Source organism: Trachurus japonicus, chromosome 1 (assembly GCF_045865225.1).
Source record: "Trachurus japonicus isolate A0001 chromosome 1, Traja_1.0".
Classification (NCBI taxonomy): domain Eukaryota; kingdom Metazoa; phylum Chordata; class Actinopteri; order Carangiformes; family Carangidae; genus Trachurus; species Trachurus japonicus.
In genome coordinates this window covers 33,468,199-33,493,449 of record NC_140907.1, presented here as the reverse complement: position 1 = coordinate 33,493,449, position 25,251 = coordinate 33,468,199, and the positions used below count along the sequence as shown (strand labels likewise).

Here is a 25,251-nt window from a genome sequence, read left to right as displayed (position 1 = left end):
GGAAGACAACAGGACAGGTCTGTTTTGTCGATTTCAACCAAGTAGATACACACGGTGAATATTTCAGCCGACAGAAAAAAAAAAAACTTGACTCATTACAGTAAAACTTCCTTGTGTGAACTTAAAAACCCACCACTGACTCTGACCATGGTGGTCCACAGTGTGTGTGTTAAAAACATAAAAAAAAATACCAAGAGAGTATGTGTTAGGAGAAGGTGGAGAAAAAAAGAGACAAGAGAGGAGAGAGGACATAATTATAATTACAGTCTTTAATCCTCTGGACACACACACACACACACACACACACACATTGGGTGAGCTTTTAATTAACTATTTGGCGACGGGGGATTCTGGTATTGGGCTAATTATTTGAACGACGCCTCCCTACGCTCCCTCTCTATCCCTCTATCCCTCTATCCCTCTCTGTCTCCGGCAGCAGACAGGTATTCCTCCTCACCTGGTAATTGAAAGGTTTCTTCAGCGAAATCCTCCTGGAAGCCGGCGAAGTCAAAAAATCATCGGGGGGACGTACGTTGGGCGAAGCTATAGGCCTCTTTTCTGCTGCAGACTGATCCACAGTGTAAGACGGATTTAGTGTTAAAGGAGGACAAGGAGGCAGAATAAACCGGCTGTCGTCTCCTTATTAGAGTTTTTAAAGCGCCGCCGCCGATTTTTTTTCTTTATCAGCTCAGTTTTAACGTGGTTTAAATCCTCGGAGGGATTTTGTTTTGCAGAAAAAACGGAAAACACAATGTGAAGAGACAGCATGCAGCGCACAATACGCAGCAGATAACACACACACACACAGACGCACGCAATTCACTATAAATCTGTGTATGTTACAAGAAGTGAATGAAACTCACAGGGAATAAGGGAGGAATCAATTAACAGCTGGGTGTTACAGCAAGAAGAAATAAACGGAAAGTGCAAAATTATTGTTGATCTCTGTAGCATTGACAAACACCTGTCTAAATGTGTGTAGGGATTTATAAGTCACTTATTTCAGATACGCTACAGAATAAATTCACCAGTCGTCATTATTTTAAAGCTGAACCTGTGCGGATTCATCTTAATGTGCAGCTTTTCTCAACTCAAATTGAATGTATATTTTTAAAGCTGCGCTAAATGATATTTCAACCACTAGAGGTCAGGAAAGAGCAACAAGATTCATCCGACTGGAGTAAATCCACCTTTTATTTGTGATCAATTATTAATTGTATAGATAAGGAAATACAAAATAATACAACTGGAACACGAAACGTTTGCAAAGTCTCGCATAGGCGACATCAAGTGTCCAGGCAGATTACAGAGCAAAGAAAATTATTATGTGTTAATGATAGTAATAAAAATGACTAAAAAATCAAATTAACACATTAAATGCCATGCATGAAACTTGTTCATTTCACCAATATTTTGTTATGATACGCTAGTGCTATTCCCCTCTGAGTCCGGGGTTAGCTGTTATCAACATCCGGGGGAATAGCACTAGCATATCATAACAAAATATTGGTGAAATGAACGAATTTCTCTGCAGATAATGTGTTATTTAGAGGCTGCATGGTGTGCCCCGTGTTCTTGCATTATACGGATATACGCGGCTCTCGGCTGGATCTAATTTTATCGGAACGACTTGTATTGACACCAAAGTTATCTGGGTGAGTAAATTATCATATTTTATGCTAGAAATAAGGTCCAGAGTGTAAAAAAAAAACTGCAATTATCCTTTAAAGAAACATGGCACTTGACCAATGAAAAAATCGCAGAAAACTATGGATTGATCAATCAAACGCTCAGAGTTTTCATTGGATGGGCAGATGATTCCTCAGGATGGGCACTAACCCCCCCGGCCCACCCTTAGACACGCCCCTGCATTATGTAACGTCTGAATACTAAACAAACTTATATTTTATTCCGAAATAAAGCAACGTATTCATATGATTCAAACTCTGCACTGATCAATGCTGTTACTGTTAATTTTACACATCAGATTTTTTGTTGTTTTATTGTGGCGGTCACGTGGCCTCGTCGTCAGAGGAGGAGGGGGAGGACGGACCGTTAACCCCTCAAAGAGCTCTGGTTGTCGTGGTGATTTAATATCCTGTGAGTGTGTGAGTGGAGAGTTTCCACCGATAAGATAAAGATTTAATTTCTGTGGCGAGTTCTGTTTGACGAAGCCGAATGTGAGATGATCTGAGGAGGCCAGTTAACATCAAATATCCGTCTTCATCAGTGTGTGTGTGTTTGTTTTGTGTGTGTGTGTGTTTGTTGTGTGTGTGTGTGTGTGTGTGTGTGTGTGTGCCGGTGGAAGCAGCAGCAGCAGCAGCAGCAGCAGTCGTCAGGTGGATGCAGTCTGTTTCTAAATCAGATCTCTGTGATTCACTGGGTTGATGAGTCACCACAGCAGCACGAGCACAACCAGCCTTGTCTTCCAATACACCCACACACACACAGACACACACGCACACACACACACACACACTCACACACACACACACACACAGACGCACACACAAACACACATAGGAGCACACTCATGTTTCCATCTGTACATGTATGTGACGTTTCAGTCAGTCAGTGTTTTCATACGTGTGCACTTTCTTGTGTACATAGGTGTAGTGTAGTGTGTGTTTGTGTGTGTTTGTGTAGTGTGTGTAGTGTGTGTGTGTGTGTGTGTGTGTGTGTGTGTGTCCTAAATAAAGGGATAGTGCTCCGTTCTGCAGATGTGATTTGGTGACTAATGTAGAAGCTGCTGATGTCATGTGTTTGCTTCTCCTCGCTGCTGAACTCCTCATTTCCTGGACATTCATCATTTATCAGCCAATCACCTTACACACACACACAATACACTACACACACAATACACTACACACACAATACACTACACACACACAATACACTACACACACAATACACTACGCACACGCACTGGGGCCAAGTCTTTATCTTTATACCAGATGCAGGAAGTACAATGTACAGGATATAAGCTACTGACATAACATGACAAGATGCTTTTACTGGAGGAGGAGGAAGAGGAGGAGGAGGAGGAAGAGGAAGTTGTCTGGAGAGAGGAGGAAGATGGAGGGAGAGAGGAGGAGGAGGAGAAAGAAGAAGGATGGATGGATGTGGGAACATGAAGGTGTGAAATCAAACCAGTAACATCAGTGGTTATAAAGACTGACTGAGATCGAACTTCTTCCTCTCCATCTTCCCCTTCCTCCTCCCCTACTTCCTGCTCTTCCACTTCTTCTTCCTCCTACTCTTCCTTTTCCTCCTCCACCTCTTCACCTTCCTCCTCTTCTTCCTCTTCCTTCTTCTCTTCCTCATCTTCCTCCTCACCCCCTCCTCTTCCTCCTTCTCTTCCTCCTCCTTCCTCCTCCTCCTCTTCTTCCTCATCCACCATTTCCCCTTCCTCATCATCTTCCTCTTCCTCCTCCACCTCTTCCCCTTCCTCCTCCTCTTTCTCTGCCTCCTCCTAACCCCCCCCCCCTCTTCTTCCTCCTCATCTTCCTCCTCAGCCCCTCCTCTTCTTCCTCTTCCTCCTCCTCCATCTCTTCCCCTTCCTCTTCCTTCTCCTTATCTTCCTCCTCCTCCACCTCCACTTACTCCTCTTACTCTTTCTCCTCCTTCTTCTTCCTCCACCTCTTCTGCTTCCTCTTCCCCTTCTTACTCCTCTTACTCCTCCTCCTCCTCCCTCTGTTATGGCCTCCTCCTCTAATCCCTTAAAGAAGCTTTAGTTCATGTTTCAGTGTAAAAGCTGATAAACGTCTCTGAGCCTCTTTATGTTAAACTTCATTGTGTGAATTAAAACCTAAAACCATGTTGTTGTTTTTTTTTTTAAAAGGAAGTAATGTGTGTTTCATGTTGTCACACATCTTCTGCTGCTGGAAATGTGTGTGTGTGTGTGATTTAAGGTGTGTGTGACGCTCACAGTTGTGTGTTTTTGACGTAAACCTGCACAGAAGCACGGTCGTCCTCTGCAGCGTGAACGAGTGTGTGAAGTGTGTTGAGCAAGTGACGAGGGAGGAGGAGGAGGAGGAGGAGGAAGGGGGGATTGCTGGGAGATTTGTGGCTAAGGTGAAACGTGTGTGTGTGTGCGTTAGTGTGCGTGCGTTAGTATGTGTGTGTTACTGTGTGTGTGTGTGTGTGAGAAGACAGACTAGTCGGTCATCAGTTCTCCTGACAGTTTTACGGCTGCTGAGCCGGCAGGATGCTGCGGGATGTTAGTTAGCCCACCTCTTCACACATCAGACCTGTATGTGTGTGTGTGTGTGTGTGTGTGTGTGTCCATGTGCACCGTAAGCCCCTCAGTGTGTGTGTGTGTGTGTGTGTGTTGGATGCTCATTCCTCAGGCTGCAGCTCCATTGACGTTCCATCAGATCTCATTGACTTTGACTCGGCCTGGTCGACCTGTAGCCCTCAATGTTCCCATGCATGGACGCTGTGTGTGTGTGTGGTTGTGTGTGTGTGTGTGTGTGTGTGTGTGTGTGTGTGTGTGTGTGTGTGTGTGTGTGTGTGTGTGTGTGTGTGTGTGTGTGTGTGTGTGTGTGTGTGTGTGTGTGTGTGTCTGTGTGTGCATCAGTACAGTGTTTATAATTTATGATGTGGACTTGGCCAGAGATTGAATTTTTTATCTTGAGCGTTACCTGAGTCAGGAGAGAGAGAGAGAGAGTTTTGAAGCTGCAGCTGCAGGTTGAACCTCGCGTTGATGACATCACAAGGCGACTATACACAACCAACCACACAACACTACTACACAACTACACACAACCTCAAGCTCAGAGCCTGAAGCTAAACGCTGCACATTAACACTAATTCACACTCCTCAGGTCGCTCCTCTCCTCTCCTCTCCTCTCCTCTCCTCTCCTCTCCTCTCCTCTCCTCTCCTCTCCTCTCCACTTCCTGTGTGATGCTGAACTCAGCAGCAGCTTCACCCAGAAAATCAATCACAGCCGTTGGTTGGTTCGTGAGACGTTTAAGTGTCATGGTAAAAACAATACATGTTATTATAATATAAGTGTTATATATATACATCCCGTCGCTCCAGGAAATGTGTTTAAAGACAGAGGGAAATGTAGGATATCACAGTTTTAAAGTAAATGTTGATGAGATTATTTGCTGAGTTGGAGCAGGTTGATGGTTCAGAGTCAAACTTTTTTTTTCAGGGTCACAAAGTAAATGTAGAATTGAATAATTTGTGCTTTTTTTTCTTACTTTGATGAGTATTTCTTAACGGGATTCACATTCCCACCTCGTTTCATGTAATCTGTAATGACCTTAATCACGACAGAGAATTCAAATGCACCACTCAAAAGGAAATGTATTCACAAACAAAAAAAAGCTCTCGAGGAGGAGAATAATGTACCACAAAAACACTCACTTGGAGGATAGGAGGATAATAAACTCAAACAAAACGTGATTACTTGGGCTGCAAGACTGAGACTCAAGACGAACAAAAACGAACTGACGACAAGACAAGAGAGACGAGGACTATTTGAACATGAGGTAGAGGGACACAGGGGGAACCAATCACGACGGACAGGACATGAGTGACTTGACTGAACTAAAACATAAAGGACCGACACATGAAACTAATCAGGACATACCATAACATAAACAAAATGACCATAATCAACATTGGATGACACCACTTTTATGCTTTCTTGAAGTTTAAACCTCCTTGTTGGCACCTTCTGGGTTTAAATAAAGAGTTTTTTAAACATCCACCTTGGGCTGCACGGTACACATGGTATATGTGGTAGACGGTAGAAAATTTGGCCCATGGTAGAGATTTGCGCTCGACCGTCCTATCGTCGATGTTGTTATTTGTGTTCGTTTGCACTATTTGCACCATAAAGTGCTGGTTTCACTTTTGAGGTTTGAGATCTGCTTTCTGCACAATAATAATAATAATACTCTAAAAATTACATTATTGCTTTAAAAAAATAATCTATTTAGCTTTGCTAAGGGACTAAAAAACCCATTCAGAAACACGTCCATTATCATTTTTACATTTACATTTATACCGCGATATATACCGTTACTGTGAAGGGATTTGATTTATACCGTGATATGAACTTTAGGTCATACCGCCCATACAGCCCTACAGTACATCCACCAATAGACAAGTCGTTTTGTGTTTTCTTTTTTTTTTCCTGTTGCACATAAGAGTGCCTCAAGATTTTGATCTATTTCTTAGAGAGAACCTACAATTTACAGAACAAAGACAGTCCTTGAACGCACCACCAGATCTCCCAAGTTTATTTTGAATCAGAGTTCTTTATTTTAACGTAGAAATGGAGACATTCATGTACATGAATGATCAATGGTCTGGTTTCTGCAGCTTCGCGTCCTCCTGCTCAATTACCCACCACTGCCATTTACACACACACACACACACACACACACGACTTGGTATTTTCATGTTGGAAGCCACAGTTTATAGCCGGTGGCTCACTGAGCATGCTCCAGGCTCTGTCACACACACACACACACACACACACACACACACACACACACACACACACACACACACACAGATATATACATGCACACATACTGCAGCTGTTTCAGCAGAACTAAAATGGAGATGGTACATGTAGCCGTGTGTGTGTGTGTGTGTGTGTGTGTCTCCTTGTCTGCTGACAGTAACCTACTTTTATGGAGCCCACTCACTCAGAATGATAAAAATACTGCATTTCTCCCTCTTCTTCCTCTCTCTTCCCTCCGTCTATCTCTTCCTTCTCTCCTCCTCCTCCTCCTCTTCTTCTTATTTCCTTCCACTCTATGAACTTACCATCTCTCCTTCCATTACTGCTCTCTCCCGCTCTCTCTCCATTCTTTTACTTTATTTCACTTTATGCATCACTCTTTCTCTCCTCCGCTTCCTTCCTTCTCCTTCTCTACATCTCACTCCATCTCCTTAATGTCTTCCCTTTTTGTTCCATCTTCTCTCCATCTTCTGTCTCTTTATTTCTGGTCTGGTGCGTTTACCCCACTTTTCTCTCGTACCTCCTCCTCCCATTCCTTTCGTTCACCTTCTTTCCTCTTTTCTCTCTCTCTTCCTCACCTTCTTCCTCTCCTCTTTTACTTTTTTCTCCCCTCTCAACGCTTTTCCTCTTTCTCTCTGTCTCTCTCTTGGGGTTTTTAAGTTTAAATAGCAGCCACTTTCTGGGACATTTTGTGTGTCTGGTCTTTGCGTTTTTTAAGCTTTTTGCGTCATTCTTTTGGTAAAAAAAAAAGGAGGAGTCCAGTCTTTTCTCTCCCTTTTCCTCCCCCCCGTCACCTCACCCTCAGAGGGGGAGCTGGGGTGAGGGGATGGCATGAAATGACACAAGGAAAGCAAAAAAAATACATCATTTACCACCTTCCTTTCTCTTTCGTCACAATATTTTCTCTCCTGATTTGTTGTCTTAGTCCCTCTTCTCCTTTCTCCTCTTTGTTTTATTCTTTTACTCTTCAATCTTTTACTCACCCTCTCTTACTCTCATTCCTCTCGCTTCCTCCCATCCTCTCATGAAGGAGATGCTGATGCTGTAGCCGTCGGCCTGCATGGCTGAGTTAAAGATTGTATGATGGAGGGAGAGAGGGAGGGAACAAGGGAGAAAGAGAGAGAAAGAATAAAGTATGGACAGAAAAGAACAGCAGAAGGAATATCTTGCGGCACAAGTGGTCCAGATTAAGAGGGGGAGAGAAAGAGGCCTTAACTCAGGATAGCATGAGAGAGAGAGAGAGGGAGGGAAGATTAAGAGAGAGAGATGGAGGAGAGATGTGATGCCGTCGGCTGGATAAGAGAAACAAGGCTGCCGGAGAAATCTTTAATGAAAAGGCTCAGGACGAAAATGTGAAGGCTTTTATAAGATGGATTCAAGATCTGATGCTCAAAATTTTAAACAATGTAAACCATGATAATGGAAAAATAAATAGACGGTAAACTCCTTCAGTATAAAGGTAGATGTTTGTGTTAAAGCTCCATACAGTATAAAGGTAGATGTTTGTATTAAAGCTCCATACAGTATAAAGGTAGATGTTTGTGTTAAAGCTCCATACAGTATAAAGGTAGATGTTTGTGTTAAAGCTCCATACAGTATAAAGGTAGATGTTTGTGTTAAAGCTCCATACAGTATAAAGGTAGATGTTTGTGTTAAAGCTCCATACAGTATAAAGGTAGATGTCCATGTGTAGTGTGATTATAAAGCAGCTCTAGCTTCTATATTAATACTGTGAAAGTATCAAAGCCTCAGTCCACAGAGAAATGCACACAGCCTGTATTCAGAAACTGAGCCTTAAAACCGGCCGTCAGGACTTCCTGTCACTTTGTGATGTCACAACAAAGCCCCGCCCCCTCACCACCTGGACCCACCATCCATCTACTGTAAGAACTTGTAGGATTTGGTTTCTCTTTGTTGTTTTATTCTGAAATCTGCTCTATTTTTTAATTGGATCACTCATCAACCAATCAGAAGAGAGGCTTAGAACTTCCTCTCTTCTGATTGGCTGACACTGACCTGTTGTTACTAGAGCTCCAGAGAGAAGCTGAGAGAGGAGATTTTGATTCCTAAAACCACAAATCTTTAATCTAATATATCCAGGGCGGCCATGTTGCCTCTCCTGGTTCTTGTCGTGGCTTTTGCTCGGGTTCGGGAAGCAGGTGCTGTATTATATCTGCAGCTGTTCTCCAGATGTTTCGCACTTTGTTGGGTTGTTGAAGCTGCATCAAAGTCCGAACTGCTGTGATCTATCCGGATGCGACCAAACTGGAAAGAAATGAACCGAAAACACACTTTTAAAAAAAAAAAGAAAAAAGAAAGGAGTCAGAATAAGAGATGAAACTTTTTGTCCTCTGCAGCTGCAGTATATTTACCAGCCACTAAGTTTAATAATTCAGAAGATGACTAGATTGTTAAAATAGAGCAGGACTCCAGATGATGGCTGACCTACAAAATAAGCTGCTACCTGCCAGAGAAAGAAAAACCGGCGAGGCAGCGGCGACTGCTGGAAGCTTCACCGGGGAATATTTGGCATTTATATATACTTGTTTTCTGTTTCTCGTTCTTTCATTTGTCTCTTTATTTTCATATTTACTTTATTTTTTCATTCGTTTTCTGATCCGTTCTTCAGTGTGTAGGCTACTCGACATCCCTTCACTGCCCAGATGACCCAGTTCACACGGCTGGAATTAGTAAAACGAAATCTAATCGAATCTGATATGATCTAATCTCATTTCTGGCCTCGTCCTTGTAGATGTTTTTTTTTTTTGTTTAAATAAAAGTGAAACAGAGGAGGGAAGTGATTCAGAGCGACGGCCGTTTGTTCTTCACTATAGGATGAAGATGAAATTTCAATAAACGCTGTTGTGGCATTTTGTCATTTTTAAAGTGGGCGGTTTTAACCAGAAGCCGAGATCCAGAGCTGGTTCAGCACTTATATGAACTGTAGTGTGTGTGTGTGTGTGTGTGTGTGTGTAGATGTGTGTGTGTGTGTGTGTGTATGCAGCTGTCACACCCTGGAGATAAGACAATTTCCTTGAGTTGCGTCATGGAAGATGCTGCAAGTCTTACTGTGTGTTTGGATATGTGTGTGTGCATGTGTGTGCTGATGCATATGTGTGTGCTGTGCATGTGTGACCTTTCATTTGTGTATCATACCCATGTAATTGTGTGTGTGTGTGTGTGTGGCTTCCATTGGGTTTGAAAATGGTGGACACAATGGGCTCAGCTCTGCACAGCAAGAAAAGGAGAGAGTGATGGACGGCTGTGTGTGTTTTGTGTGTTTTCTATAGAGAATCTATGCACTTCTCATTACCAGTCTGTGCAAAGTGGCACAGAAGATATTCTGCAAAAAGAAGAAAAAAAAAAACTAGCTTCTTCCACAAATCAAAAAGAGTCGGGGTCAGGAGAGAGAGAAAGAGAGAGAGACACGCACCCTTTTATCTTTCACATGTCTATATATAGCGGTTCATGGAGGAGAGGAGTGGAGCGAGGTGGGAGGGAGGGAGCGAGGGGAAGTGGAGGTAGAGAGACGGCAAGATGGCTGAAAACCAACGAACCGACGACGATTTCAGGGTTTGAACGAGGGAGACGGAGGAGTGTAGAGCTAAGGAAGAGGAGGAGGAGGAGAGGATGGGAGGACAGTGTCTTGTTGTCCCACAGCTGTAAACATCTGCAGGACACGACACGTTAAAGATAATAATAAAGTTCAGGCCGATCTGTGCAGCTGATCACGAGTATTGATCGTTTACTCTGCAGCTGTCAGACGTCGTCACGGTGACAGGTTGTTGTCCGGCTCTCATCTGGACTCATGACCTCAGAAAAACACTTATTTTTTTATTACGAACCGATTAAGACACAATTTCACACACATATATTCATCCATGAGCAGGACGTTTTTATAAAGGTCAAGTTCACTGTGAAATCCTAAAATTCTGTAAAAAAAAAAAAAGACTAAAGTGCTGTAGCTCAGAGACAGGAAGTGTGACTGTAAAGACATTTCCTGCAACCTGACGAGGTGAGAAAATGTTTTAAAAAGTTAGGTTGCAGGGTCTTTTTTTGTAGATTTTGATATTTGAGGTCGTCACAACTGTAATTTTAGTGACTCTCTCTTTTTTTTCCTCATTTGTAAGCATGGATATCACTAAGTTGACTAAATTGATATCTGGCTGTTTGTGGATTAGCTGGGGTTTGGAGAGCCTTGTCTGTGTCTGTGTCTGTGAGAGTGTGAAGTCCTGTAATGTGTTTCACTGTATTTCTTTTTTCTTTACTTGACTTTGTATTATTGTATCATTTTGCGAAAGGACCCCCTCGAAAATGAGATAATTCATCTCAAGGGGCTATCCTGAATAAATAAATTCAAATAAATAACTTCAAATTCAAATTTCCTGCAACCTGACGAGGTGAGAGAAAAAAAAAGTTAGGTTGCAGGGTTTTTGTAGATTTGTGTAGATTTTGATATTCGAGGTCGTCGCAGGTTTATGATTAACAGAAAACAGAAAACCAACAACTTGCAAGTGCATTTTCTTAAAAAAAGAAATCAAAAAATAGGGCCTGAACCAAATGTGATGAGTACGGAAGAGTATTAGGGGCCAGAATAAGAGTCGAAATGTTGAGAGTGAAGTCAAAATTTCATCTCTGGTTCATCAGATTAGGAGTGGAGTGCGACCGACAGTTGCATGCAGAAGGTGTCTGAAGTTATGCAACTGCATTCGACTTAATTCTTTGAAATGAAAGAAAAATCTCCCTCCTCTCATATTACCATCTAGTATTAGGGCCACTCATGAAGTTAAAAAAAAAATAACATGATTCAGACCCGGTCTCATCACCTGCCTTTAGATCTGAAGCCCTGGATCTCGTCCTCGTCCTCCTGACCACACCCAGGAGCCACGGCCGTTGAAGCTGTGACTGTTTTTATTTTTTTAATTCTTTAACTGACAACTGATTTTCACTTTTTTAGTCTCGACACACTTGAAAAACCTTCAGACTCCCCTTTTTAAAAAAAATGCTGTTCAGCCTGAGGTCAGGAAATGTGCTTGTGTGTGTGTGTGTGTTCACCTGTTTCCTGCTGTTTCTCAGCTCTGCATGTTCGTCAGGGAGGATGGAGGGAGAGAGAGAGAGATGGAGGGAGGGAGGGAGAGAGAGAGAGATGGAGATGGAGGAAGAGAAAGAGAGAGGGAGCGAGTGCTTGCGTCACTCCCATAAAGGACCTGACTCTGACTCTGACTCTTGCTGAGTCGAGAGCTACACAGTTTCATTTATTTGATAAAGCTTCATTTGGTGTGATTTAAAATCTCCCCCTCATCAGGCTCGGCTCCCCTAAAGCACCGCCTCAGCGCCACGCCGGAATGCCTCATCAGCTCAAAACACACACACACACACACACACACTTTGGTGCATACACACACACACACATTCACAGACAAGCAAGCGGGTACACAAGGACATTTTTCAGGGAGCAGGTCTGGGATCAGAGCGAGAGAGTGGAGCCGGGACAGGAGGAGGTCACGTTGGTGGACGAGGGTGGGGGACAAGAATCGATAACTCAATATTATATCAATATATAGACACAGAGTATTTATCTTTTGATTTTTTAAGTATTTTGGGGGCTTTTATGCCTATTTAAAGGAATAGTTCACCAAAAAATTACTCACCCTCATGCTGATAAATACTCCAGAGTAGTTTTTTATTCCTCAAAGTGCATCTGGAGATCCGTTAGGGGTGAGAGTAATAGCGCCCGACACAAAAACGTCCATCAAACTAAAACAAAAACCATTTAATATTTCTCCACACTGCTCGTCCACTGCAATTTTGGTGAACTATTCCTTTAATCAACAGGACACTCAGAGAGAGAAGGGGAACTGTAGCCTCTCGGTGTATATATATAGGGAGCTAATATGACGCCACCTGGATCTTTTATTATGTAAATCACAACCATAGTTTTCACTGAGAGGCATCGATTTTGCAGTTGAAAAAAGTGAATAAATAGAAATATATCTTGATAATATCGTATCGATTCGAGACACAAGTATTGTGACGATATCGTATCGCAGGGCCTCTGCTAGAAGACATTTTCAGTGTAGTGTAGTGAACCGATCGTGTGTCTGGAGACATTTTCTGATATAAGGTTCAGTATCTTTGTCGATCAGGTGTCGACTTCAGTTTCACTTCAGCTGCATTGAGGAGTTTCACTGTATTTAGAGAACGGAGTCGTTGTAATATCATGTAGATACGTGTGTGTGTGTGTGTGCGCAGGATCACACGCACTAAAAAAATCAATCTGTGGGTTAAAAACAGACGATGGTGGGTTCAGTTTCTACCCAGTAAACATGTAGAGACAGACTGTTGGATCTGCAGCTTCATTGACTTCCTCGGGTTTTACTGTAAGTCACCTCAAAGTACTTAAAGGAATAGTTCACCAAAAAATCAAATTCAGTCATTAGTGACTCACCCTCATGCTGATGAATACCCCGGAGTAGATTTTTATTCTTAAAAGTGCATCTGGAGACCTGGGAGGCCGGTTCGTAGTCCAACGAAAACTTTATATATGAGAAAAATAGTGCCCGACACAAAAACCTTGAAATATTCCTCCACACCGCTCGTCCGCGGGAATCCAATCGGGCACGATGCATGCATTCATTTTTTGGTGAACTATTGGTTATAATTATATTAAATGTGTATTCAACGTACTCATAATGTGTCTCTCCATGTCAGTGTTGTCTGTTTTTCAATATTTGACATCTAATGAGTATTAATCTGTGGATAAAGAGCTTTGTAGAAAAGTTCAGCTGTTGAAAACTTCCAAAATGAGCAGAAACTCTTCTGAAGGCCGCGGTTCAGGGGCCAAGACGTTTCAGCTCAGACTTCACTGAACCACAAGTCTGTGTGTTTATATCGTTATTTATTGTATTTTTTTATTTTTAGGACTAATTCCTAAATGTTTTAAGTGTCAGTTGTCGAGGTCAAACTGAAACTGAACAACAACTTTTTCAAACAGATCGAGCTGCACAAACACCATCACGTCATCTCTGTCTAATAAGTTAATACACTCGCTGGCACAATCATAGTGTGTGTGTGTGTGTGTGTGTGTGTGTGTGTGTGACACAATAATATGCAATGGAGCAATAAAATATTGCTGATGTGGATATTCATTGTCTTCCTGTGTGTGAGAGAGAGAGTGTGTGTGTGTATTTGTGTGTACAAAAGCGTTCGGCTATCTGTGCATGTAAGTTTACATTAAAGATGTCCATGCTTGTGTGTGTGTGTGTGCATTCTGTTTGCATACATGCCTTTGTTTGTGTGTTTGTGCTTAATTGTTTGCTTTGAGTGGCCGCCTGCAGTGGGAAGGAGAGATAAAGTGTGTGTGTGTGTGTTACAGAGAGAGAGAGAGAGAGACAGGTCAGTGTGTTTGGCAGGGCAGGGCTTGTTTGTGGCCATCAGAAAGCCATTTTAATTAACGAGAGAGGAACACACGCACACACACACACACACACACACACACACACACATTTCTGCAGAGCTCACCAATAATCTTGTTGCCAAAAATTTCTGCTCTCTAATTGTTTCCGATTCACCTCAGTCGTTCCTTCTCTCTGGAAAAGAAGGAAGAAGGATGAGGAAGTGGCAGACGGAGAGAGAGGAGGATGAAAAACTGCAGGAGGGATGGAAGAAGGAGAGAGGGAGGAGGAGGAGGAGGGGGTCAGTTTAAAGGGATAGTTCAACATTTTGGCAAATTGGCCCCATTGCCATAATCCCTATAGTCATAGCAGTAGGTTCGTTACCTTTAATTGTCGGTGCAAGCTATTTTTAGAACGGCGGAGCAGAGCCGCGAGCTGCTCAGAGCTACGCTACGGAGGCTAATGGGATTTCTTGGTTTCCCTCATCAAACTCATCAAATACACAATCCAACAACTCCACAACGCTCTGGTGGACAAGTTGTGACCTGCACATTCACCACGCTATGAGATAATAACACAACGTTACCAGACAGAGTTGTTTTAGAGGTAAATGCAGAGACTGCTTGATGAAAAACTGTTCCCGATGGGAACGCACATCAGCGGTTTTGCATGAATTTCCCTCTAAAACAACTCTGTCTGGTAACGTTCTGTTATTATCTCATAGCGTGGTGAATGTGCAGGTCACAACTTGTCCACCAGAGCGTTTTGGAGTTGTTGGATTGTGTACTATAGGGATTATGGCAATGGGCCAATTTGCCAAAATGTTTACCTATCCCTTTAAGGAAGATAGGGAGATTAAAGGGAGAGAAAGCTGAGGAAAGTAGCCTATAAAAAAGAGAGAAAATATGTGGACAGATATAGAAAGAGTGAGAGACTGCAGCGATGTGAAGAAATGGAGGAAACAAGAAAGAGATGCACACACACATAGAGGGAATGCTAACTCCAGCTTTCAGCAGGTTGTTAGGCAGCAGAGTGTGTGTCTGCTGAATAATAGATGTTGTAGCAGGCTAGCATGTAGTCCACACACACACACACACACACACACACACACACACTGTGCATCTGCGGCCTGCGTAAGGTTGGTAGCTACTGTAAATTGATTTGCAACAAAATCCAAGTGGAGTCGTTGACACAGTGACGTGAGCAGAGAAACAGAAAGAACATGAAACATGAGACAAGCGTGTTAGGTTAGCAACATGCTAGCTGCAAGCTAACGTCCACATATTACAGCAAAGAAGCTGAGGACATGGACTGAAGTCATTTTAAAGAACAAGCCTGATAATTAATAAAAACAAGGCAAATTTGTCTCTAGAACTTCAGATTTGAATGTTTTTGCTTTCAAATCTCAAAGAAAAGTGACTTGTGTGTTCATGCTGTTGTGTAGCCTATAGGCCTATAAACAGCCCTATCACTGTAATACATTTCAGGCTGGTTTAACTTATAAACTTAAGTTCAAAAGCTTCCTTAAAAACATGAGTTAACTCAACTTTGAGAAAAGCTTTATTTCAACTAAGGAAGGTAAGTTATATAAATTGATTAATTAATGACCATTTATTGTTTGAACTTGATACTCTGAGTTGAAATTAGGCTACTTACATTGTGCATTAAATAAAACTTAATTTCTCTTGTTAACTTAACTTGTGATTAGCCTATATGTTGTTTCAACTCATAAAGTTCAGTTATACTAGTTATTTAACTCATGATTTTGTACTATTTAAGTTCAAACTACTTACTATATTGAATTTTAAGTTTTACAGCTGCAGAGTTTGAGATGTCCTTGTCATGACAACTTGACATAAAGACAACATAACCTGTCATAGCAGACCTAATCGCCAAACTTTAAAAATGATATCAAGTTGTCATAACAAGGAGGGTTAGGGTTAGTCAACTTTGTATCAAAAGTGACATAACTTACCGAATGCCACTTAACGACAGCTGTCAAAAGTATTCATTGATGTTTATGACAGGTGTCACTGTTATGTCAGTGTTAAGTCAGTTTTATGAACACGTATTCAAGTTTCTTCTGTTTCTTCTGTTACCTTATTATACACAATCTGGCCCTGTAACAGCTGCAGACAGGATTTAACACACATCGCACAACAGCCTGCGTTCAAGAACACGATTCAGAAACAGTTTAAAATGTTCCTAAACAGCAGCATCTGGTGCGTCGGGTTCAGTCTAGTGTGTGTGTGTGTGTGTGTGTGTGTGTGTCTGCCAGTCAGCATGTGCAGTGCAGTTCAGCGTCTTGTTAGTGTGTAGCTCTACTCCTCAGACTGACCTGTCTGATCCTCTCACATCAGCCACACACACACACACACACACACACACGAGGCCGTCCTCCGGCCATAGTGTCAATGTCAATGTTGCATCTGGTAAACACGACAATAGACACGTACTCCCACCGCACACACACACACACACACACACACACACACACACACTCGCAGACACACACACATGCAGGCTAACAGGATAATGACCGGCCAATTAGACACAGGCTTGATCTGTCTGGATGTATCCAGTCATCTGAGCCCCTCCAGCAGCTATTACTCAGGCATGGACACACACATACACACACACACACACACACACACACACACACACACACACACACACACACACACACCACAAAACAGCACAGTACATACGAACACACTTGACTGGATGGAGCGCTGTGAAAAGCTGGCTGCTCCACCAGGCCACCTCCATGAGTCAGCCTGTGTGTGTCTGTGTGTGTGTGTCCATGTGCATTTGTAATAAAGTGACTGTTTTCACTTTGCATGTACAGTGTGTGGTGACCTGGAGCTCTACACACACAGACACACACACAGACACACACACAGGGTTTAAACACAGTGTCACGTACAGTTCGAGCTCAGTTAAGTGTGTTTACAACAAACAAACAAACAACATGAGTCACGTTCGTCTTTGTGGGAAAATCTGAGATTTAAAAAAAATTAATCAAACATGAATTAATTATGAAAAAGGAAGTAAAAGGGTTTAGATTTATTTATTTACTATAGTTTGAACTTTAACATAAACAAATCCAGCTGAGTGTTGAAGGAAACTTATGTAATGTAAGACATCAGTAATCGATATTTTAACTAAACTCGTTTTTTAAACTTACAGGAAACAAAAGGAAACAAGTTAGCACTTTTTTTAAAAATACGTATCTTAATTTATAAAGAAAATATTTTAAACACAAATAAGTTTTAATCTGTTTTATGTTTTTTTTAACTTATTTTCCCTGAGAGACCGGAGCAATGGATGACAGATAAACTGGATCTGCAGCTCAACCTTAACTCAGAACCTTTAAAAAAACAATAAATTACCACCTTTAACCAATGAGTCACAGCTATTAAATGTTTTCCCTTCAACCTTTAAGCACTTTTTAGGTGTTTTTTAAACTTATTTTTTCATTAACAACCACTTTTAAGTGCTTTGTGTGTGAGGAGGATGATTTTGAACTGTATGCGGTGAATGATGGGCAGCCAGTGCAGGTTTAATTTATTTTGTCCTTCATTACATTTTTACATTCAGTGTTACCGTATAACCATTATAACCATTACAACCATTACACAAAGAGGAGAAGAACTTGCAGAACATGCAAATTCTGGGGATCGAACACAGAACTTTCTTGCTGTCAGGTGAAGGTGCAAACCGCTGCACCACCGTGTCGCCAGGAGGAGGAAGAGTCCCAGATGTTTGACTGACTGAGTCTCACACAGGGTCACAGCTTGAAATACAGGTGGAATTTAAAACAGATGTTGGTGAGCAGTGGTTTGGAGCGATGTGGGGAACGTCTGTGTGTGTCTGTGTTAATGTGAGTGTATGTGTGTGTTTGTGTGTGTTAAGGTGTGTTTGTGTGTGTTAATGTGAGTGTGTATCCTACCTTGGTGATGTTGGCCTTAACTCCAGCTGAACTCCGTTTGAATGGATGATCCTCACCACCATCATCGCAAACTGCATCGTCCTGGCTCTGGAGCAGCATCTTCCTGACGGAGACAAGACGCCTCTGTCCGAACGACTGGTAACACACACACACACACACACACACACACACACACCAAATACACTGTGCACACACACACACAGAGATACAGGTGTATACAAACATGCACACACAGGGGCGGTAATGTGTACGGACAGAAAGATACACAAAGGCTTGTAAACACACAGACAGGAGAGCTGCACAGTGGACAACCAGATGAAAACGTAAACATACACGCATACTCACACATTGACACAAAAGTACACAATCACACAGACAAGTGATGACAATACACACACATTCATTTTGTATCATATTGTGTAGCAGCTTTGATTTCATTCACAAAGATTCTTCACTCATCGTCAAATCAATGAGTTGATACAAGTGATAAAACTACGGTGGCCCTGAAGTGCAAATGACAACAGCAAAAGAGAAAACACAACGACAAATCAGAAAACTACGACGGAGTATTAGGGCCACAAACTTCGAGAATAAAGTCGTAAATTTACGACTTTATTCTCATAAATTTATGACTTTATTCTTGTAAATTTATGACTTTATTCTCGTTATGTTACGACTTTTTTCTCTTAGGAAATGTACGACTTTATTCTTGTAAATTTACGACTTTATTCTCGTAAGTTTATGACTTTATTCTCGAAGTCTGTGTTTTTTTTTCTCAATGTGGCCCTAAGACTCCCTCGTAGAAAACACAACAGCAAAAGAGAAAACACAACACAAAAAGATAAAAACGCAACGGTAAATCAGAAAACAGTTTGTTGTGTTTTCTCTTTTGCCGTTGTGTTTTCTGATTTGCTGTTGTGATTTTCCCTTCAGGGCCACCGTATAAAACACATGAACGTGAACCGAATATTTACCCACAATGCCCTGCTCTCCTCTGTCTAACAGGAGGACACAGAGCCCTACTTCATAGCCATCTTCTGTTTTGAGTCGGGGATAAAGATCCTGGCTCTGGGTTTTGCGTTACATAAGGGCTCGTACCTGAGGAACGGCTGGAACGTCATGGACTTCGTGGTCGTTCTCACCGGGTGAGTAACAACTTACTTTGTTGTTGTTTTTATTAATATGCAAATTTGCTTCAGCTTCAGCTTTTTATTTTTTTATTTCTCTGGTTCTACTTCTGTGTTGTGGTCCAGTCGCTCCAGTCGCCGTTTGTCTGTGGCGACGATGTCACTGAGGCTGCTCTTACATTTTATTTTCCACAACATGGCGACATCACCAGGCCGTTGTCATGCAAATGTCACTGGTGTGTGTGTGTGTGTGTGTGTGTGTGTGGTCATGTGACCAGATGATCTCCATGTATCAGGAACCAGATTACAAGTTTGAACAATCATTTCTGAGATCATGAGTGTGTGTGTGTTTAAAGCTCACTGATAGATTTCTCCTTTTTTATTTACCATGAAGATACTTTTAATTTGCACATTTGTCTGTTTTTGAGTAGCCTAGAGGTGATTTTCTATTTCTAATATGTCAAATATATATTGGGAATTTGTGTTTAGTGATAATCAAATGAAAATTGCAGTAATGCAATGAGCTTAGAGGTTTATTTGACCTTTTGCATGAGCAGCAGCTCTTTATTCCCCCACACTTGTTAGCTAATATTAGTATTCTGTAGTAAAACCTGAGGTTGTGTTATGCTGCATGTTTGCTGGACGGAGGCGTGGCGGCAGCAGATAGAAGGAAGGAGCAGAAACTGTAGACGAAGGAAATTGTTTATTTTGTATTGAAAGTACTGTATGTGAATACTGCAGAGTGTTACCTGCTCACTTACTACACATCTGACTCATTTGGAGTCAGAGTGTGATTGTGTGTGTGTGCAGGTGAGAGTGCTGCTGCAACTGTTTTTGTGTGTGTGATCTAAATATGGCTGCCGAGAGCGAGATAGAGGGGGGGATGGGCAGAGATGGTAACGAGATACAGTGTTTATCAAGGGGGAAAGACTTAAACACACACACACACACAAACACACGTTTATTGGCATTAACGCTGATATAAATATTCTAGAAATATAAAGAAAACACATTTTTAACTCTCCACTTAATCCATAATCTATATCTGTGTGTGTGTGATCAGAAAAGAGAGGAAGTCAGGGATGCACTCACACGCTGCACTCACACAGACCCAGCAGTGGTCTGGTTAGACAAGGTGTGCGTGTGTGATCAGGACCACTCCCCCCTCAGTCGCTATCCCCCCTTTAATGAGGACACACACACACACACACACACACACACTCGGAGGCTGGATCAGAGCAGCGCTGCAGGGAGCAGCAACCAGGGCAAAGTGAAATGTCACTTCTCCGAGAGACGGGAGGGGGGAGAGTGGGGAGTGGGTTGGTTGTTATGGCGATGGCTGGATGGAGAGAGAGAGGTAGCAGAGTTTCCTCCATCAACCCCCCGCCCCCCTTCTCTCTCTGGTCACTTTAAATGTACTTTATCAGACTGATGTGCAACATGCAACAATGATACACAACGTGTGTTCACTTTTTGTTACAGTCGCCTTCACCTGACTCGTGCATCCCTTTCAAAAGTGCAACACCTTTGTCCCTAAGGGTAAAAAAAAATAACCCCTCAATAAAGACTGTACTATAAATATTATGTATTAATGTGTACTCCCATTTTTTTGATAGATAGATAGATAGATAGATAGATAGATAGATAGATAGATAGATAGATAGATAGATAGATAGATAGGTAGGTAGGTAGGTAGGTAGGTAGGTAGGTAGGTAGGTAGGTAGAGATAGAACTTCATTCATCCCAAATTCTTCTGCCGGGATGCTCCAAAGGGAAAAGTGCAAGGAAGATAAATAAGATAAGAGGAAGTAAATGATAAAATATATCCTACAATGTCTAAAACAATAGAATATATTCTACAAGTGCAAAGGGAGCAACCTAGACATATATGTTAAATACTGTGCTACATAATTTGAGTGCAATACGTCATTTAAAAATGATTCAGCCCTGCGATAGACTGGCGACCTGTCCAGGGTGTACCCGCCTCTCGCCCAAAGTCAGCTGAGATAGGCTCCAGCTCACCCGTGACCCTAGTGCAGGATAAGCGGTATAGAAAATGAATGAATGAATGAATGATAATACTAATGCAAAAGGGCCAAAACATAATTTAGGAATTTAAAAATGAGGTGTGTTGTTGTGCTTGGACATATTATTGTTTATGTTCCCCTCTTCGCGAAGGGAGAGGAGTTATATAGTCTGATTGTCACAGGGAGGAAAGACCTCCTGTGGCGTTCTGTAGTGCTCCTCCGTGGCCGCAGCTATTTGATGTAATCAGTGTATTAAAGACTTAAAAACTGTCTTTTTTCCCTGAAATACCAAAATTCACCCCAAAATACACACCCGTAGCTAAATGTATGCCAAATGCATCAACACAGCCAAAGTTATCCACAAGAAAAAGTCCACCCCTAGGGATGCAGGGCGGTTAAGTGCTGCCATACTGTATGTTTAATGGGAAATTACACATAGAGTGAATCCTCTTGACTCAAGGGTTATCCTTATTTCTTCCCTCTGTGTCCACGTGTTCATATTATTTTCTTGTTATTGATTGAAGTTCTTGGTTCGAGGTCTGTGGATCCAGATTCGGATGTGACTAGTGAGTCAAACCGTGACCAAGCACCAAGTACAGTAGGAGTGGGTGGTTTTTGTTTTGTGGATGTGGAGCTTTACTGTTCTGCTGAGTCAGATGTAAGTATAATATAAAACTGCTGTAGCTATATTAGAGCAAGTGTGGAGGTAGATCACCGTGGTTACCTGAAACTCAAAGCCTCACACACTCACACACATCAACACTTCTCTGAGCACCAGTGGCCAGTCGCACAAAACACCTTAAATTCAGATTTCTCCCTTAAAGTCAGAGTTAAGGTTTCCTCCAAACATCCAACTGAAGTATTTAAGATTTTTTTCTTTCCTTATTTTGATCTTAAACTTCATAAAACACTTAAAGTCAGTTAAACCATTGCAGAAAAGACCTTAACGACCCAAACTGACTCTTAACTTGTATCTTAAATGCAACATGGCCGACACATCCAAGAAAGATGATGATGATGATTTAAGAGATTCTGTGCAACGGCCTTAAATAAATAACTTCCACAGCTGGAGATATTAAACCTTAAGTGCAGATAGATAGATAGATAGATAGATAGATAGATAGATAGATAGATAGATAGATAGATAGATAGATAGATAGATAGATAGATAGATAGATGGATGGTGGAGCATCCTCCTATCAGAGCAGCGGTGGAGTAGAGCTGTACTACTGCAGCTAGATAACAGAGGGAGGAAAAAAAAAAGAGGAGGTGGAAGAGGAAAAGGACACGTGACGATGTCTCTCCGTTCCCCTGGGCTCTGGATAACAGGACAGAGAGAGAGGGAATACAAGATGGGTTTGGCTGTTAGAGAAGGCGTGAGAGCGATGGAGAGCAGAGAGAGGATGGAGGAAAGACCACGGGAAGGAGGAGGGGGGAAGAGTGATGGGTGGATGTGGGGAGGGGGGGAGGAGGATGACGGGGGAGGTGAGAGTGATGTATGGAGAATGAGAGAGAAAGGTTTGGAGGAAGGATGGGAGGAGGAGGAGGAGGAGGAGGAGGGAAGGCAACGATGGATATGGAAGAACGGGGGAGGGGGGAGAGAGAGAGAGAGAGAAATGAGAAAGAGCAAATGCCGAGAGGAGCACGCTTAGTGTGGAGTGTGTGTTGTGTAGTGTGTTGTGTATTGTGTAGTGTGTGTGTGTGGTAAGCGCTGCAGTAACCTGCTTTTCCCTGCTCCCTATGATCAATCACTCAGCACCGCCTATGTAACACACACTCTGCTGTTATCTTCTGCTGCATACACACTATCACACACACACACACACACACACACACACACACACACACACACAATGTATTGCAGCCTTTAGATACTGTAAACACACACACACACACACACACACACACACACACCATCACTATGCGTACATCACTACGGCCAATTACAGCCACACTTCAAGTCCTCATGTTTATTCATACTGAACAGTTTGAATTGAATGCAACGTCCCGATATGAACACGTTATACTGCAAGAAGCCGGCATATGTTTACCCTGTGTCCCCGCTGCGAGTGTGTGCGTGAATGTGTGTGTGCATGCGTGTGTGTGTGTGTGTGTGTGGGGAGTCGTGTTTTCCTATCTAAGTGAGGACCTTTAGAAAAAACTGACATTTTTGGGAACTTTCTCACTCGTGCAAAATACAAGTTGTTTGTTTGAAGAGCAGGAACTTCATCTGAAATATATATTTTATCTTCAGTTGATTGGTTTGTTTATTCATAATGTAATTCCCAGTGGTCCTGAGAGCTCAACACTCTGCGTAATCATAGAAGTAAATAAATAGATTGAAAAAATGCAAACAAAGTCAAGAAAGCACTCAAGTGTTTCCAGGGGACACAGATAAGTGATGCACACAAACATGCATCTATGTTATTTTAAAAAAAACCCCAAGATGGCTCATTACAAGCTGCACCAATGATATGAAATAGTTTACACTTCCTGTTTCCTAAGTGGGCGTGGTCACCTGTACCCCCACCTCCTGTTGTGAACGTGAATGTGGAGATTTATAAACGTTGTTGGCAGAGGAAAGTGAGCTATTTATACTTTCTTATGATAACATTAAAGGGATAGTTCAACATTTTGGCAAATTGGCCCATTGTCATAATCCCTATAGTCATAGCAGTAGGTTTGTTACCAGACAGAGTTGTTTTAGAGGTAAATTCATGCAAAACCGCTGATGCATGTTTCCGTCAGGGGCAGTTTTTCAGCAAGCAGTCTCTGTATTTGCCTCTAAAACAACTCTGTCTGGTAACGTTCTGTTATTATCTCATAATGTGGTGAATGTGCACGTCACAACTTGTCCATCAGAGCGTTTTGGAGTTGTTGGATTGTGTATTTGATGAGTTTGATGAAGGAAACCAAGAAAACCCATGAGCCTCCGTAGCGTAGCTCTGAGCAGCTCACGGCTCTTGAAAAAAGTTCATTTTCTCCTGATTTGTCTGAAATTTGCCATTTTCGTGTCAAAATGTTCAGACGAGATGTTTCCTCTGATGTCAATTAAACACAACCCAACATTAATGAGGAACTAAGCAGGATTTCTCCCGTTGCTATGCTACATTTTTACCTTAATTAAAAAGCCCCGGAGTAATTGTGATCGTTAACTACATGACTTGTGACCTGTTACGAGTGAGAACGGAGGCTCTCTGCCTTCCACCTGGCGTCTCACGGCTGAAAACCAACCTTGCAACATCAGTGTAGTTACTCGGCCGCCGCCCCGGTGTCCCAGCTCTCGTCTCTGTGGCACCGCGACACAAACTCGCTCCGTAACCCGTAATCTTTTGTTTATGACAGATAAGACACATGTTGTAACATCGTATATATGTTATATAACGTTATCCACCACTCCATGGATTGGTTTTTCGCCGGCTTTGTTAAAATCAAATGCACATGGCCAGGAGGAGGGTTAGCAAAACAGAGGAAAAGCGACCAGACTTGTATAGTTCCTCTTTAATTCAAAGGTTCCTCAGATGTTTAAACAGTGACAGATGAAGACCTGAGATCAGTGACTTCATCACCGTGTTGTTTCATATCGTTGTGTTTAACTTAAAATTATATATTTACTACCACGTCTTCGTTTGATGTTTTAGTGTCGATTGTGTCGGTCTCTCTCGTGTTCGTCTTCTCTCCTCTCTCGTGGATTCTGGGAGAGTGTGTTGCTTTTTGCTGCGCAAGTCGTGACCAAGAAGGTTTCTGCTGCTGCGTTGTGAAGGTGTGTGTGTGTGTGTTCGCTGGTGTGTGTGTGTGTCTGTTGGCTTCCTTCTTGGCAAACACACTGGAGAGAGATACTTGATGAGGACAAGAATTAATGAGAGGAGGGAAATAAAGGAGAGGGGACACACACACACACACACACACACACACAGTGACTGGTGTATTTAGTATTCAGGGATGACAGCCCATTGATTTTCAGTGCTGTGCTGTGACGTCACACACTAATCTAATCATTTACAGTAGAGTCTGGGCCAGTCAGTCAATGAGAGGGCAGCACAGACGTCCCCACGTCTCTCTAATGGAGATTCACAGAGAAAATAGACCTCGCTCACTCTGCACATACTAATTAGGATGTTTCTTTAACAGTATATGAATACATATATTTATATATTTCCAATCTTGGGTGGTTTCTTCTGTCTCACTCTTTGGGATTATTTAAAGGAAGTAATTACTGGTGGTGAAGCTGAGGAACACTCCTCCATCTCCTGAGTGTCAAGC

General features: G+C 42.1%; 1 protein-coding gene across 1 annotated transcript in view; it reads left to right on the top strand.

Annotated features, from left to right (window-relative positions):
- cacna1ab (calcium channel, voltage-dependent, P/Q type, alpha 1A subunit, b) overlaps positions 1-25,251 on the top strand; it is a 215,910-nt gene that overhangs the window by 69,141 nt on the left and 121,518 nt on the right. The window contains 2 exon segments of the mRNA XM_085785651.1: positions 17,867-17,972; positions 18,840-18,979. Of these exon segments, the coding sequence (XP_085641777.1) occupies positions 17,867-17,972; positions 18,840-18,979 (246 nt within the window).